This window comes from Oncorhynchus keta, chromosome 26 (genome assembly GCF_023373465.1).
Source record: "Oncorhynchus keta strain PuntledgeMale-10-30-2019 chromosome 26, Oket_V2, whole genome shotgun sequence".
Classification (NCBI taxonomy): Eukaryota; Metazoa; Chordata; class Actinopteri; order Salmoniformes; family Salmonidae; genus Oncorhynchus; species Oncorhynchus keta.
Window position 1 is genome coordinate 40787073 of NC_068446.1, and position 18325 is coordinate 40805397.

At 42.1% G+C, this 18325-nt stretch overlaps 1 protein-coding gene across 2 annotated transcripts; it reads right to left on the reverse strand.

The window, feature by feature from the left end:
• Positions 1-412: 412 nt before the first annotated feature.
• Positions 413-17165, reverse strand: LOC118358796 (protein mono-ADP-ribosyltransferase PARP6-like). Of its 2 annotated transcripts, XM_052480854.1 has the most exons (18): positions 17027-17165; positions 16651-16745; positions 16380-16440; positions 14300-14457; positions 12545-12694; positions 12128-12266; positions 11312-11443; positions 6626-6721; positions 6150-6242; positions 5869-5994; positions 4881-4946; positions 4660-4776; positions 3950-4062; positions 3804-3876; positions 2677-2826; positions 2473-2536; positions 2181-2265; positions 771-1911 (listed from the first exon to the last, which is right to left on the reverse strand). In XM_052480854.1, the coding sequence occupies exons 1-18, from the start codon at positions 17111-17113 to the stop codon at positions 1815-1817; spliced, it is 1902 nt and encodes a 633-aa protein (XP_052336814.1). In that variant the 5' UTR covers positions 17114-17165; the 3' UTR covers positions 771-1814. The 2 variants fall into 2 exon arrangements, with proteins under 2 accessions (XP_052336815.1, XP_052336814.1); XM_052480855.1 differs by lacking the exon at positions 2181-2265 and having other exon boundaries at positions 413-1911.
• Between the last annotated feature and the right edge of the window lie 1160 nt (positions 17166-18325).

Below are 18325 nucleotides of genomic sequence, written 5' to 3' on the forward strand. Positions count from 1 at the left end.
TGGCAGAGCACTGAAATGGTTCAGTCCATAGGTTAGAGAGACTGGGTCTGAGTAGTGATTAAATGGTTCAGTCCATAGGTTAGAGAGACTGGGTCTGAGTAGTGATTAAATGGTTCAGTCCGTAGGTTACAGAGACTGGGTCTGAGTAGTGATTAAATGGTTCAGTCCGTAGGTTAGAGAGACTGGGTCTGAGTAGTGATTAAATGGTGCAGTCCATAGGTTAGAGAGACTGGGTCTGAGTAGTGATTAAATGGTGCAGTCCGTAGGTTAGAGAGACTGGGTCTGAGTAGTGATTAAATGGTGCAGTCCATAGGTTAGGTTCAGTCCGTAGAGACAGTCCGTAGGTTAGAGAGACTGGGTCTGGGTTAAATGGTTCAGTCCGTAGGTTAGAGAGAGACTGAGTAGTGATTAAATGGTTCAGTCCGTAGGTTAGAGAGACTGGGTCTGAGTAGTGATTAAATGGTTCAGTCCGTAGGTTAGAGAGACTGGGTCTGAGTAGTGATTAAATGGTTCAGTCCGTAGGTTAGAGAGACTGGGTCTGAGTAGTGATTAAATGGTTCAGTCCGTAGGTTAGAGAGACTGGGTCTGAGTAGTGATTAAATGGTTCAGTCCGTAGGTTAGAGAGACTGGGTCTGAGTAGTGATTAAATGGTTCAGTCCGTAGGTTAGAGAGACTGGGTCTGAGTAGTGATTAAATGGTTCAGTCCGTAGGTTAGAGAGACTGGGTCCGAGTAGTGATTAAATGGTTCAGTCCGTAGGTTAGAGAGACTGGGTAGTGTATATGGATTTTCACTGATTTAACAAGTAGTGGTTAAACAATCCGCCAAATTTTAATACAAAAAATATGGTCATAAGAAATGATTATAAAAGTATTGCACGAGAATAGTCATGTTCTGATACAAACCACTGTTCGCTGTATTGTGATATATGTTTTAAAGGCAAGTCAAATCCATTGTTTTGTTTTTTTAGAGGCAGTTGCAATGATGACCAATGTGCAAAGCCTAATCGTGTTATAATCACATTATAATATTCATAAGGGAAAATCCCTCCACATCTGTCACATAGCAAATCCTGTTGCCTCTAATGACAATGAAATATGACATTCCCTTGGAGGTCAATAGTGATCAGGTCTCCATGTGAAGTTGTGTGACTGCCTTTTGTAAGGACACATTTCTTTCTTTCTTTCTTTCTTTCTTTCTTTCTTTCTTTCTTTCTTTCTTTCTTTCTTTCTTTCTTTCTTTCTTTCTGTGTGGAGCTCCCTATTGGTCCATGCAATATTCTGAGGTCTCCCCATTGGTCCATACGATGTTCCAAGTTCCCCATTGGTCCATACGATATTCCAAATTCCCCATTGGTCCATATGATATTCCAAGTTCCCCATCGTTTCATATGATATTCAGAGTTCCCCATTGGTTCATATGATATTCAGAGTTCCCCATTGGTCCATGTGATATTCAGGGTTGGTCCATACGATGTTCCAAGTTCCCCATTGGACCATATACGATATTCAAAGTACCTCATTGGTCCATACGATATTCAGATACCTGATCTATGTGGTCCATGTGTAACCAGGCCAGTGCAGCACAGCTCTGCGGCATTGTAGTAGTGTTTCAGTAGTGTTTAAATGGCAAGAGTCCCCTATCCTCCCTGGGTCCATCTGTGTATCCCCAGCCAGACCCACACTGTACATATAGCTGTGTATCTCCTGCCAGATCTATACTTTACATATAGCTGTGTATCCCTGGCCAGAGCTCTACTGTACATATAGCTGTCTCCAGCCATACTGTACTTAAAGCTCTGTCTCACATGTCCTCCTCAGATAGGCTTAGTCTCAATCGCCCGTATTATCTCTTGCTCAATCCTTATGTCCTGGGTGTTGATGTCGGCATCTCCCACCTGGCCGTTCTCATACCTAAAGAGAGAGAGAGAGAAAGAGAGAAAGAGAGAGAGATTTTGGGTTGTGTTCATTAGGGCACGAAACATTTTTAAACAGAAAATGTGTTTTTGGACAAGTCCATGGTAGTCGCTCCCTGTTTCAGTCTGTTTTCTTTCATTTGGTGTCTAATAAACACAACCCTGATGTATGTAGTCCTAATAGCTGTGTTGTGTTTCAGTGAAAGGGGATTGAAAGGTCAGTGAATTTTTCTTTTCGTGTTTAGTTTACTGAAGCTCCATGCTCACACAAAGAAGAATCGTGTACAGACGTGGTCAGATATTGGACACACCCACGTGTCCCCATGTTTCTGAAGGTCCTTTGATGTTATCACTGAGGAAACGATAATCAATCTATAAGGCAATCGACAGCTTTATACATTTTATAGACCGGGGGCTCCACGACAGACTATTGGGGAAAAACCTGATTCATAGACCAATCAAATAAGCTTCAGGCTACAAATGCAGGACAGTCATGTCTGTTTATTTTGATATCATGATGATAAGTTGTACTGGAAGGTGAAAGGATTGTTTTCTGTACCTTCACAAAGTGCAATGCAGTTTAAATTCCTGCTCTGAAGAAACCTGGACTGGCCCCGTCTTTCCTGGAAGGACAAAGACTTACTGTAAAAACACATTCAATATAACTTGGAACAAAATCATTTCTTTACTTAGATGTGCCTGTTTGTAATTCTGTTCCAGTAGTGTGTTTTGTTGTGCAGTATGTCAATGTCTTCAGATGTACCTGTTGTACGGTGTTGATACGGTTGTAACGTTTGCCCAGCTCCTGTTTGGTGGTCACGTGGTGCTGTCCTTTACCCATTCCTGAGTATCCATATGAGACGCTAGAGACAGGACTCAGGTAGATACCCTTCCCGTACGCAGCACCATGCAGCTTGTACAGGACATTTGAACACAGGGTGAACTGAAGGACATTTGAACAAAGGGTGAACTGAAGGACATTTGAACAAAGGGTGAACTGAAGGACATTTGAACTGAAGGACATTTGAACTGAAGGACATTTGAACAAAGGGTGAACTGAAGGACATTTGAACAAAGGGTGAACTGAAGGACATTTGAACTGAAGGACATTTGAACAAAGGGTGTACTGAAGGACATTTGAACTGAAGGACATTTGAACAAAGGGTGTACTGAAGGACATTTGAACAAAGGGTGAACTGAAGGACATTTGAACTGAAGGACATTTGAACAAAGGGTGAACTGAAGGACATTTGAACTGAAGGACATTTGAACAAAGGGTGTACTGAAGGACATTTGAACTGAAGGACATTTGAACAAAGGGTGTACTGAAGGACATTTGAACAAAGGGTGAACTGAAGGACATTTGAACAAAGGGTGAACTGAAGGACATTTGAACTGAAGGACATTTGAACAAAGGGTGAACTGAAGGACATTTGAACTGAAGGACATTTGAACTAAGGGTGAACTGAAGGACATTTGAACAAAGGGTGAACTGAAGGACATTTGAACTGAAGGACATTTGAACAAAGGGTGAACTGAAGGACATTTGAACTGAAGGACATTTGAACAAAGGGTGTACTGAAGGACATTTGAACTGAAGGACATTTGAACAAAGGGTGAACTGAAGGACATTTGAACAAAGGGTGAACTGAAGGACATTTGAACTGAAGGACATTTGAACTAAGGGTGAACTGAAGGACATTTGAACAAAGGGTGAACTGAAGGTAACCATTTTATCAGAGTTGAAGGAAAAATAGCTTATTTTTTTATTTTATTTTTTGTAACGTTTTAAAAGATAGACAGGAGATCTAGAATTGTCGTCCCTTGGTACAATTATCTAAAATTACATTTTTAGAAATGAATGCGTTTGTTACTTTTAGTGTTACATACCTGCAGTTTTGTGCATGAGGCGTTGACAAGTCCATTTCTCAGAATAGAATGCCAGTTCTCTATGTGGGAACCACTGGAGAAACAGAATGTCAGAGATGTTCGAGTGACTATAAAATGGCGTGTGTATGTGTGAGTGAGAGACTTACTGGAATGCGAAGGTGCTGCCATATAGTTTCCTAGCGACCCGGAAGCGTGCTTCTTTAGCAGGAGGGCTACTGGTCAACAGGAACTGATGTGGAGTGTGCATGAACTTCAGTTGCTATGTAGGAGGCGGAATGAAAATAATTAGGGAAAAGAAAAACGCACGAGAGAATGTCCGGTGTATAATTTGTAAGTCGCTCTGGATAAGAGCGTCTGCTAAATGACTTAAATGTAAATGTAAATGTAATAAGGATGAAGCTGGACATGTGGCTGACACTTTGAGCAGAACAAAATGTGACTGGAGAACAGTCAGGGGAGCAACTTTCACTGGGGACATGTCCCCCCCCACCCAACATTCTGAAATTGCATTTTTTGTCCCCCCCCAGTTTTATAATTGGAATGTGATACAAAACAAGGCATCGGTGTGCTTTAGGACCATGCGGACACCTCCGAGCAGTCGGGTAGGCTGTTTGGAGTGTTTATCCGATTGGATAAAAAATATATATATATATATTTTTAAAGTTATGTCCCCCTCACTTCTAAAATCAAAGTTGCGCCCCTGGGTACACACCCCCAAAAAGTTGAGAACCACTGATTACAAAAAAAACTAGGCACTGGCAGCCTTTTTTTTTTTTTTTTTTTTACCACTGTCTTCCACATATTATCAGCTGCTACCTCCAGGAAGTGAATGAACAGCGGTATTGCCCCAGCGTACCCTGTTCAGCGGGAGCTTGACAATATGCGATCTGTTGCTTGATGTGATCCAGTGAAGCAGAGGGTGAGCAAGAGGATCTATGGTGTCCATCTGTTTCTTGATTGATGAATACGGACCCTGAAAAACAGTTTGTGATCATACGTAGTAAAGTGAATGAGTCGGTAGATGAAGAGACATTTGAACACGTTTGAATGTGTGATTTCATTGGTTGCGTTAGTCACCTGGGTCATCTCCCTGATGGTCATGATGCTGTCCAGAGCTTTCTGCAGTCGATCGTAGCTCTTCTTCTGTGACAGATGAAAACACGTTATACAGGTTAGTTTCAGTAAAAAGGAAGACCTGTAAGAGATACTTTTAATGGTCAGACATTCTGTGAGTACTATAAAGTCTGATTCATCAGCCAGGTCTCACACCACTGTAAAGTCTGATTCATCAACCAGGTCTCACACCACTGTAAAGTCTGATTTATCAGCCAGGTCTCATACCACTGTAAAGTCTGATTCATCAGCCAGGTCTCACACCACTGTAAAGTCTGATTTATCAGCCAGGTCTCACACCACTTTAAAGTCTGCTTCATCAGCCAGGTCTCACACCACTGTAAAGTCTGATTTATCAGCCAGGTCTCACACCACTGTAAAGTCTGATTTATCAGCCAGGTCTCATACCACTGTAAAGTCTGATTTATCAGCCAGGTCTCATACCACTGTAAAGTGTGATTTATCAGCCAGGTCTCATACCACTGTAAAGTCTGATTTATCAGCCAGGTCTCATACCACTGTAAAGTCTGATTTATCAGCCAGGTCTGCAGTGAGATGATGAGGTCATGTGGCCTGAACAGTGTGCTAGTCCAGTACCTTGGGACTGAAGGCCAGAGACTTGGGGTTGTATGGGTCGACCTCAATACCTTGGGACTGAAGGCCAGAGACTTGGGGTTGTATGGGGTCTACCTCAGTACCTTGGGACTGAAGGCCAGAGACTTGGGGTTGTATGGGGTCTACCTCAGTACCTTGGGACTGAAGGCCAGAGACTTGGGGTTTTATGGGTCGAGCTCAATACCTTGGGACTGAAGGCCAGAGACTTGGGGTTGTATGGGGTCTACCTCAGTACCTTGGGACTGAAGGCCAGAGACTTGGGGATGTATGGGGTCTACCTCAGTACCTTGGGACTGAAGGCCAGAGACTTGGGGTTGTATGGGGTCGACCTCAGTACCTTGGGACTGAAGGCCAGAGACTTGGGGTTGAATGGGTCGACCACAGAGGGGTATGGCTCGAAGATGATGCTCTTCCGGGAGGACTCCAGAGCTGCCCGGCACATGGCTACCAACAAGTCCACTACCTGGAGGTCAAAACCCAGTACGGTAGTTATAATCACTGATGTGTGTGTGTGTGTGTGTGTGTGTGTGTGTGTGTGTGTGTGTGTGTGTGTGTGTGTGTGTGTGTGTGTGTGTGTGTGTGTGTGTGTGTGTGTGTGTGTGTGTGTATTTGTCTTACCTCTGCTCCATTCGACACCTCCTCTGCAGCTCCTGCCATCACTCCCAAGGTGTAGAAAGAAAACACGCACAGTTCCCTGCTACACACTGCAGGCTGTAAACACACACAGTTCCCTGCTACACACTGCAGGCTGTAAACACACACAGTTCCCTGCTACACACTGCAGGCTGTAAACACACACAGTTCCCTGCTACACACTGCAGGCTGTAAACACTCAGATAAAATCCAACTATTATAGTATCTACTATATTTCTGTAGTAAAGCCATCCAGTTACATTTACATTTACATTTAAGTCATTTAGCAGACGCTCTTATCCAGAGCGACTTACAAATTGGAACAGAATATTTGAATTCACTTTACTTATATATACTGCATGTATAATTCCTTGTTATGTGGTTGTAGTAAGCATGTATTGTCCCCCAATAATGTCTCAGAATTATCCGGACTAAATAACAGACATTTTAAGAGAGCATACCTTCAACATAGAGGCGTATTGAAAGATGTGTCGTTCGTCACAGACCACACAGTATTCATTCAGAGTGGGGATTCTCTGTTCTGCGTATTTCATTACCTACAATCCACACAGAAAGGAATCAGTCAATTTTATGACGCATTACTATAGCAGATGAGGAAATGATAATATCCCCAGTTACTGTGGTTATATTTCTGCCTCAGTAAACACATCTGAAAACTGAAAAATTGCCTTGCCTCACAAGCCGTACAAGGTTTTGTTTTGCCGTCTGGCAACATGAGATTAACCTGGATGCTGTTTAAAACCTGAGATTAACCCGAATACTGTATAAAACATGAGATTAACCTGAATACTGTATAAAACTAATCTGGATACTGTATCAAACCTGATATTAACCTGAATACTGTATAAAACCTGAGATTAACCTGAATACTGTATAAAACATGAGATTAACCTGGATACTGTTTAAAACCTGAGATGAACCTGAATACTGTATAAAACATGAGATTAACCTGGATACTGTTTAAAACCTGAGATTAACCCGAATACTGTATAAAACTAATCTGGATACTGTATCAAACCTGAGATTAACCTGAATACTGTATAAAACCTGAGATTAACCTGAATACTGTTTAAAACCTGAGATGAACCTGGATACTGTATAAAACATGAGATTAAACTGAATACTGTATAAAACTAATCTGGATACTGTATCAAACCTGAGATTAACCTGAATACTGTATAAAACTAATCTGGATACTGTATCAAACCTGAGATTAACCTGAATACTGTATAAAACCTGAGATTAATCTGGATACTGTATCAAACCTGAGATTAACCTGAATACTGTATAAAACTAATCTGGATACTGTATCAAACCTGAGATTAACCTGAATACTGTATAAAACCTGAGATTAACCTGAATACTGTATAAAACATGAGATTAACCTGAATACTGTATAAAACCTGAGATGAACCTGGATACTGTTTAAAACCTGAGATGAACCTGGATACTGTTTAAAACCTGAGATGAACCTGAATACTGTATCAAACCTGAGATTAACCTGAATACTGTATAAAACATGAGATTAACCTGAATACTGTATCAAACCTGAGATTAACCTGAATACTGCATGAGATTAACCTGAATACTGTATAAAACCTGAGATGAACCTGGATACTGTTTAAAACCTGAGATGAACCTGAATACTGTACAAAACCTGAGATTAACCTGAATACTGTATAAAACATGAGATTAACCTGGATACTGTTTAAAACCTGAGATGAACCTGAATACTGTATAAAACATGAGATTAACATACTGTTTAAAACCTGAGATTAACCCGAATACTGTATAAAACTAATCTGGATACTGTATCAAACCTGTTAACCTGAATACTGTATAAAACCTGAGATTAACCTGAATACTGTTTAAAACCTGAGATGAACCTGGATACTCTATAAAACATGAGATTAAACTGAATACTGTAAACAATCTGGATACTGTATCAAACCTGAGATTAACCTGAATACTGTATAAAACTAATCTGGATACTGTATCAAACCTGGATTAACCTGAATACTGTATAAAACCTGAGATTAATCTGGAGTATCAAACCTGAGATTAACCTGAATACTGTATAAAACTAATCTGGCTGTATCAAACCTGAGATTAACCTGAATACTGTATAAAACCTGAGATTAACCTGAATACTGTATAAAACACTGCAGAGATTAACCTGAATACTGTATAAAACCTGAGATGAACCTGGATACTGTTTAAAACCTGAGATGAACCTGGATACTGTTTAAAACCTGAGATGAACCTGAATACTGTATCAAACCTGAGATTAACCTGAATACTGTATAAAACATGAGATTAACCTGAATACTGTATCAAACCTGAGATTAACCTGAATACTGTATAAAACATGAGATTAACCTGAATACTGTATAAAACCTGAGATGAACCTGGATACTGTTTAAAACCTGAGATGAACCTGAATACTGTACAAAACATGAGATTAACCTGAATACTGTATAAAACTAATCTGGATACTGTATCAAACCTGAGATTAACCTGAATACTGTATAAAACTCATCTGGATACTGTATCAAACCTGAGATTAACCTGAATACTGTATAAAACCTGAGATTAACCTGAATACTGTTTAAAACCTGAGATGAACCTGGATACTGTATAAAACATGAGATTAAACTGAATACTGTATAAAACTAATCTGGATACTGTATCAAACCTGAGATTAACCTGAATACTGTATAAAACTAATCTGGATACTGTATCAAACCTGAGATTAACCTGAATACTGTATAAAACCTGAGATTAATCTGGATACTGTATCAAACCTGAGATTAACCTGAATACTGTATAAAACTAATCTGGATACTGTATCAAACCTGAGATTAACCTGAATACTGTATAAAACCTGAGATTAACCTGAATACTGTATAAAACATGAGATTAACCTGAATACTGTATAAAACCTGAGATGAACCTGGATACTGTTTAAAACCTGAGATGAACCTGGATACTGTTTAAAACCTGAGATGAACCTGAATACTGTATCAAACCTGAGATTAACCTGAATACTGTATAAAACATGAGATTAACCTGAATACTGTATCAAACCTGAGATTAACCTGAATACTGTATAAAACATGAGATTAACCTGAATACTGTATAAAACCTGAGATGAACCTGGATACTGTTTAAAACCTGAGATGAACCTGAATACTGTACAAAACCTGAGATTAACCTGAATACTGTATAAAACATGAGATTAACCTGGATACTGTTTAAAACCTGAGATGAACCTGAATACTGTATAAAACATGAGATTAACCTGGATACTGTTTAAAACCTGAGATTAACCCGAATACTGTATAAAACTAATCTGGATACTGTATCAAACCTGAGATTAACCTGAATACTGTATAAAACCTGAGATTAACCTGAATACTGTTTAAAACCTGAGATGAACCTGGATACTGTATAAAACATGAGATTAAACTGAATACTGTATAAAACTAATCTGGATACTGTATCAAACCTGAGATTAACCTGAATACTGTATAAAACTACTGGATACTGTAAAACCTGAGATTAACCTGAATACTGTATAAAACCTGAGATTAATCTGGATACTGTATCAAACCTGAGATTAACCTGAATACTGTATAAAACTAATCTGGATACTGTATCAAACCTGAGATTAACCTGAATACTGTATAAAACCTGAGATTAACCTGAATACTGTATAAAACATGAGATTAACCTGAATACTGTATAAAACCTGAGATGAACCTGGATACTGTTTAAAACCTGAGATGAACCTGGATACTGTTTAAAACCTGAGATGAACCTGAATACTGTATCAAACCTGAGATTAACCTGAATACTGTATAAAACATGAGATTAACCTGAATACTGTATCAAACCTGAGATTAACCTGAATACTGTATAAAACATGAGATTAACCTGAATACTGTATAAAACCTGAGATGAACCTGGATACTGTTTAAAACCTGAGATGAACCTGAATACTGTACAAAACCTGAGATTAACCTGAATACTGTATAAAACTGAGATTAACCTGGATACTGTATAAAACCTGAGATTAACCTGAATACTGTATAAAACATGAGATTAACCTGGATACTGTTTAAAACCTGAGATTAACCTGAATACTGTATAAAACTAATCTGGATACTGTATCAAACCTGAGATTAACCTGAATACTGTATAAAACCTGAGATTAACCTGAATACTGTTTAAAACCTGAGATGAACCTGGATACTGTATAAAACATGAGATTAAACTGAATACTGTATAAAACTAATCTGGATACTGTATCAAACCTGAGATTAACCTGAATACTGTATAAAACTAATCTGGATACTGTATCAAACCTGAGATTAACCTGAATACTGTATAAAACCTGAGATTAATCTGGATACTGTAAAACCTGAGATTAACCTGAATACTGTATAAAACTAATCTGGATACTGTATCAAACCTGAGATGAACCTGAATACTGTATAAAACCTGAGATTAACCTGAATACTGTATAAAACATGAGATTAACCTGAATACTGTATAAAACCTGAGATGAACCTGGATACTGTTTAAAACCTGAGATGAACCTGGATACTGTTTAAAACCTGAGATGAACCTGAATACTGTATCAAACCTGAGATTAACCTGAATACTGTATAAAACATGAGATTAACCTGAATACTGTATCAAACCTGAGATTAACCTGAATACTGTATAAAACATGAGATTAACCTGAATACTGTATAAAACCTGAGATGAACCTGGATACTGTTTAAAACCTGAGATGAACCTGAATACTGTACAAAACATGAGATTAACCTGAATACTGTATAAAACTAATCTGGATACTGTATCAAACCTGAGATTAACCTGAATACTGTATAAAACATGAGATTAACCTGAATACTGTATAAAACATGAGATTACCCTGAATACTGTATAAAACCTGAGATGAACCTGGATACTGTTTAAAACCTGAGATTAACATGAATACTGTATAAATGCTCTCAACAAAGTTTCAACAAGAGCCCATTACATCAATCACTAAATTTGCTGACGGTTCAGGAAGAATTGCATATTATGTCAGTTAGAGAAAAAGTATTGGTCCTTACCTGTACTAAGAACCCATGTTGCAGGGTGGGGGCTGACTTGCACTGAATAAAGGCTTGGGATGAGAACAGCAGCTCAACCAGCTGTTTAGTTGTGATGTGAGCCGGAGACTTGACAGCAGACACCGCCACCCTCTGAGGAGAGAAAACAGGACGTGATGTCACATGGGATGGATAGAAACCAAAACATGATGAAAATAATGTGGACACTGAAGATGGCTAATTTGAATGAGCAAACACACAAATAAGTTACAACAATTTCAAGCATTTTAGTAACCATATATGGCATTAGCTCGGTTCTGTATTTATTTGTGTTTTGTTGCCACAGCAATCATAGGAGTACAGAAACCAGGCTAACATGGCATTAATGAGACCTGCACTCAGAAAAAAATATGCTATCTAGAACCAGCTGTCCCAATAGGAGAACCCTTAGAAGAACCCTTTTTGGTTCCAGAACGCTTTTAGTTTCAACAGAGGGTTCTACATGGAACTTAAAAGGGTGCCACATGGAACCAAAAAAGGTCCTACCTAGCTGATGATAGGTCCTGGCCATACTAGGTAGGTAGTTGAGGATAGCTGATGATAGGTCCTGGCCATACTAGGTAGGTAGTTGAGGATAGCTGATGATAGGTCCTGGCCATACTAGGTAGGTAGTTGAGGATAGCTGATGATAGGTCCTGGCCATACTAGGTAGGTAGTTGAGGATAGCTGATGATAGGTCCTGGCCATACTAGGTAGGTAGTTGAGGATAGCTGATGATAGGTCCTGGCCATACTAGGTAGGTAGTTGAGGATAGCTGATGATAGTTCCTGGCCATACCTTGCCATTAGTTGTGTACGTGAGGAGTTCTCCTCTGGTGTTCTTGATGGTGTAAGCCATTGTCCGATTCATAAGGCGATTCACTTTCAGCTCCGGTCCAATCATCTTCACCTTCAGAACATGCTCTTGGCCACTGGACCTGGGTCACACAGGGAAGGGAGCAGAGAATGCGATGACACTGAGAACGAAAGATCCATGAAACTACAAGCCTTTGGAGAAACAACCCTTAGCCCTAACATTAACCACTCTTGTATATCTGACGATTTGATAGGTTTGTGAAATTTGGTAATTCCTTCACCTTGCCTTCTAATAGGTTGGGTGGAATTGATGCCATATTGCTTAAACCTATTCAGAATATACCACTGGGCTAATGATACAGAAGTGCACTGAGGCTGAGTGTGGACTGCAGCTGTGTACTTGGACATGGGCGAGAGGATGCTGAGTCCAGCCCTGAACCTCTTGATGGTTCCTCCAGGTGTGAACCAAGTGTGTCTGGTCTTCTGTTGGGCCGTGAGGGTTTCATTACTCAGGTACTTCCACTGCTGGGACACAAAGCTAGAGATGACCCTGAGAGAGAGAGAGAGAGGAGGAGGAGGAGGAGGAGGAGGAGGAGGAGGAGGAGGAGGAGGAGGAGAGAGGAGGAGAGGAGGAGGAGGAGGAGGAGGAGGAGGAGGAGGAGAGAGAGAGAGGAGGAGGAGGAGGAGGAGGAGGAGGAAGAGGAGAGAGAGAGAGAGAGGAGGAGGAGAGGAGGAGGAGGAGGAGGAGGAGGAGGAGGAGGAGGAGGAGGAGGAGGAGGAGGAGGAGGAGGAGGAGGAGGAGGAGGAGGAGGAGGAGGAGGAGGAGGAGGAGGAGGAGGAGGAGAGGAGAGAGGAGAGAGGAGGAGGAGGAGGAGGAGGAGAGGAGAGAGGAGAGGAGAGAGAGGAGGAGGAGGAGGAGAGGGAGAGAGAGGAGAGAGAGAGAGAGGGAGGAGGAGGAGGAGGAGGAAGGAAGAGAGAGAGAGAGAGAGAGAGAGAGAGAGGAGAGGAGGAGGAGGAGGAGGAGGAGGGAGAGAGAGAGAGAGAGGAGGAGGAGGAGGAGGAGGAAGAGGAGGAGGAGGAGGAAGAAGGAGAGAGAGAGAGAGATAGAGATGTCATCACTCACGTCCATTGCTTTGCTTTTTGTTCTGTCCACCCCATTGCCTCCAAAGATGTATCTTTTCACATTCTTAGTAGTTTTAATATTAAAACCTATGTAGCAGAGTGTGGGGGGGGGGTAATATCCTTCCAGACAGCCCTGCCTAAATGTACCAACAATAGTCCTTCCAGACAGATATTATAGCATGTATAATGGGGGAGGGGAGGGGGGGGGGGAGGGTAGCCCTGCCTAAATGTACCAACAATAGTCCTTCCAGACAGATATTATAGCACGTATAATGGGGAGGGGGGTAGCCCTGCCTAAATGTACCAACAATAGTCCTTCCAGACAGATATTATAGCATGTATAATGGGGGAGGGGGGAGGGGGGAGGGTAGCCCTGCCTAAATGTACCAACAATAGTCCTTCCAGACAGATATTATAGCATGTATAATGGGGGAGGGGGGGGGGGAGGGTAGCCCTGCCTAAATGTACCAACAATAGTCCTTCCAGACAGATATTATAGCATGTATAATGGGGGAGGGGGGGTAGCCCTGCCTAAATGTACCAACAATAGTCCTTCCAGACAGATATTATAGCACGTATCATAGCTTAGTTATAATGTTTTCTAGTGAATGGTTTGAGCAGAAAATTACACTTCTACTGTGTTGGTGAAATATAGACTAAGCTAAACAAAGCTAATCTAAACTAGACTAGACTAATCTAGACTAGACTAGACTAATCTAGACTAAACTAGACTAATCTAGTCTAGACTAAACTAGACTATTCTAAACTAGACTAGACTAATCTAGACTAGACTAATCTAAACTAGACTAGACTAATCTAGTCTAGACTAAATTAGACTAGACTAGACTAACCTAATCTAGACTAGACTAATTTAAACTAGACTAATCTAGACTAGACTAATCTAGACTAGACTAGACTAGACTAGACTAGACTAGACTAAACTAGACTAGACTAAACTAGACTAGACTAGACTAGACTAGAATAGAATAGAACTCTAGGTCTATAGTCAGAGGGGGAGTCTTATGATGCTCACTTCTGCAGCTGTAGTCCCAGGCTGAATCCTTCTCTGTTAGACGGTTGGAAGACCTCCACAGAGGGTGCTGGTCCATTCAGGTATTGGGACAGTGAGAAGCGCAGCCGGACAATAATAGGCTCTGTTGGGATGATCTTCCAGGCCCTGGCTACTTCATCCTGGAGACAAGACAGGAAACTGTGTCAGAAACATGGGAAGATCCCCAGGGACATCCTAGACAACATGAGAAGATCCCCAGGGACATCCTAGACAACATGAGAAGATCCCCAGGGACATCCTAGACAACATGAGAAGATCCCCAGGGACATCCTAGACAACATGAGAAGATCCCCAGGGACATCCTAGACAACATGAGAAGATCCCCAGGGACATCCTAGACAACATGAGAAGATCCCCCAGGGACATCAACATGGGAAGATCCCCCAGGGACATCCTAGACAACATGAGAAGATCCCCCAGGGACATCAACATGGGAAAATCCCCCAGGGACATCCTAGACAACATGGGAGGATCCCCAGAGACATCCTAGACAACATGGGAAGATCCCCCAGGGACATCCTAGACAACATGGGAAGATCCCCAGGGACATCCTAGACAACATGAGAAGATCCCCAGGGACATCCTAGACAACATGAGAAGATCCCCAGGGACATCAACATGAGAAGATCCCCAGGGACATCAACATGAGAAGATCCCCAGGGACATCAACAAGGGAAGATCCCCAGGGACATCAACAAGGGAAGATCCCCAGGGACATCAACATGGGAATATCCCCAGGGACATCCTAGACAACATGAGAAGATCCCCAGAGACATCAACATGAGAAGATCCCCAGGGACATCCTAGACAACATGAGAAGATCCCCAAGGACATCAACAAGGGAAGATCCCCAGGGACATCAACATGAGAAGATCCCCAGGGACATCAACATGAGAAGATCCCCAGGGACATCAACAAGGGAAGATCCCCAGGGACATCAACATGAGAAGATCCCCAGGGACATCAACAAGGGAAGATCCCCAGGGACATCAACATGGGAAAATCCCCAGGGACATCAACATGGGAAGATCCCCAGGGACATCCTAGACAACATGAGAAGATCCCCAGAGACATCAACATGAGAAGATCCCCAGGGACATCCTAGACAACATGAGAAGATCCCCAAGGACATCAACAAGGGAAGATCCCCAGGGACATCAACATGAGAAGATCCCCAGGGACATCAACATGAGAAGATCCCCAGGGACATCAACAAGGGAAGATCCCCAGGGACATCAACATGAGAAGATCCCCAGGGACATCAACAAGGGAAGATCCCCAGGGACATCAACATGGGAAAATCCCCAGGGACATCAACATGGGAAGATCCCCAGGGACATCCTAGACAACATGAGAAGATCCCCAGGGACATCAACAAGGGAAGATCCCCAGGGACATCCTAGACAACATGAGAAGCTCCCCAGGGACATCAACATGGGAAAATCCCCAGGGACATCAACATGGGAAGATCCCCAGGGACATCCTAGACAACATGAGAAGATCCCCAGGGACATCAACATGAGAAGATCCCCAGGGACATCCTAGACAACATGAGAAGATCCCCAAGGACATCAACAAGGGAAGATCCCCAGGGACATCCTAGACAACATGAGAAGCTCCCCAGGGACATCAACAAGGGAAGATCCCCAGGGACATCAACATGGGAAAATCCCCAGGGACATCAACATGGGAAGATCCCCAGGGACATCCTAGACAACATGAGAAGATCCCCAGGGACATCCTAGACAACATGAGAAGATCCCCAGGGACATCAACAAGGGAAGATCCCCAGGGACATCAACATGGGAAGATCCCCAGAGACATCCTAGACAACATGGGAAGATCCCCAGGGACATTAACAAGGGAAGATCCCCAGGGACATCAACATGGGAAGATCCCCAGGGACATCCTAGACAACATGGGAAGATCCCCAGGGACATCAACAAGGGAAGATCCCCAGGGACATCTATATATAGAACTTAAAATATATACTTGTATGTGATGCATATCATGATCATGGTGAGTAGTGTAGTCGACTCACATCCAGGAAGCTGACATTGATTAGCATGTCAACGTCCACATCGTCAATGGACCCATGCTCTCTGGAGAGGAGGAAAAAGAAGACAGGAAGAAGGTCATGAGTAATTTACACTCTGGTCATTTAGCAGACGTTCTTATCCAGACATCTGTGTATTTTCGTACTCTTTCATACTTTTTCCATACGTGTGAAACGATAACATAACTCAAACCACATCCTACTATCTCTGTCAGTAAGTGAAGCAATGCCAAGGTTTCTATGTAACTTGTCGTACCTGACGGAGACAGCCGTGTCAGCGTAGATGGCCTTCACCGAATCTATGTCCATGTCCAGCTGAGGATGCCTGTAGAGGTCAGTAGCACAGCCCCCCTACAGAGAGAGGCAACAACACATGTACCTTAGAGACAAACCCTGTTAGTTAACTACCTTAAACAGTACTATACAGAATAGCTTCAAAAAGAACACAGAGAGAGAGAGAGAGAGAGAGAGAGAGAGAGAGAGAGAGAGAGAGAGAGAGAGAGAGAGAGAGAGAAAATAACCAGTTAACACCACAGCATTGACACACAACCACACAAAACATATTCACCTAACGAACAAAATCAGATGGCCATGACAGAGAGTAAAATAGAATATTACACTGAACACCATACCTTCAAATACAACAGGAAGTACAACAGGGAGTACAACAGAGAGTACAACAGAGAATACAACAGGGAGTACACCAGGGAGTACAACATACAACAGGAAGTACAACAGAGAATACAACAGGAAGTATAACAGGAAGTACAACAGGGAGTACAACATACAACAGAGAGTACAACAGATAATACAACAGGGAGTACAACAGAGAATAGAACAGGAAGTACAACAGAGAATACAACAGGAAGTACAACAGAGAATAGAACAGAGAATACAACAGGAAGTACAACAGAGAGTATACCATGAAGTACAACAGAGAATACAACAGGAAGTACAACAGAGAATACAACAGGAAGTAAAACAGAGAATACAACAGGAAGTACAACAGAGAATACAACAGGAAGTACAACAGAGAATACAACAGGGAGTACAACAGAGAATACAACAGGAAGTACAACAGAGAATACAACAGGAAGTACAACAGAGAATACAACAGGGAATACACAAAATGCCACTAATGCGTTACAGTCCATTGGAAGTTCTGATCAGATGTTTCACGGGGTCAGTGCCTCCTAACAAACCTACAAAACAACGAAGCAGGCTACTTGTGTTTCCGTTACTAACGCTGATTTTGTAAGTATGTCGAAGAAGATTTAGCTTGTAAGGATTCTGATATGTGGTTATTTTTTACTACTTTAGCTGAATGGACTGATCGTGAGCGGCCTGCTAAATTACTTAAAATATGCATGAGGAGAGCTCAAGGGCTGTACTGTAGGATCAGCTGGCTAACAGAGTCAAGGGGCTGTACTGTAGGATCAGCTGGCTAACGGAGTCAAGGGGCTGTACTGTAGGGTCAGCTGGCTAACGGAGTCAAGGGGCTGTACTGTAAGATCAGCTGGCTAACGGAGCCAAGGGGCTGTACTGTAAGATCAGCTGGCTAACGGAGCCAAGGGGCTGTACTGTAGGATCAGCTGGCTAACGGAGTCAAGGGGCTGTACTGTAGGATCAGCTGGCTAACGGAGCCAAGGGGCTGTACTGTAGGATCAGCTGGCTAACGGAGCCAAGGGGCTGTACTGTAGGATCAGCTGGCTAACGGAGTCAAGGGGCTGTACTGTAGGATCAGCTGGCTAACGGAGTCAAGGGGCTGTACTGTAGGATCAGCTGGCTAACGGAGTCCAGGGGCTGTACTGTAGGATCAGCTGGCTAACAGAGTCAAGGGGCTGGCTAACAGAGTCAAGGGGCTGTACTGTAGGATCAGCTGGCTAACGGAGTCCAGGGGCTGTACTGTAGGATCAGCTGGCTAACGGAGT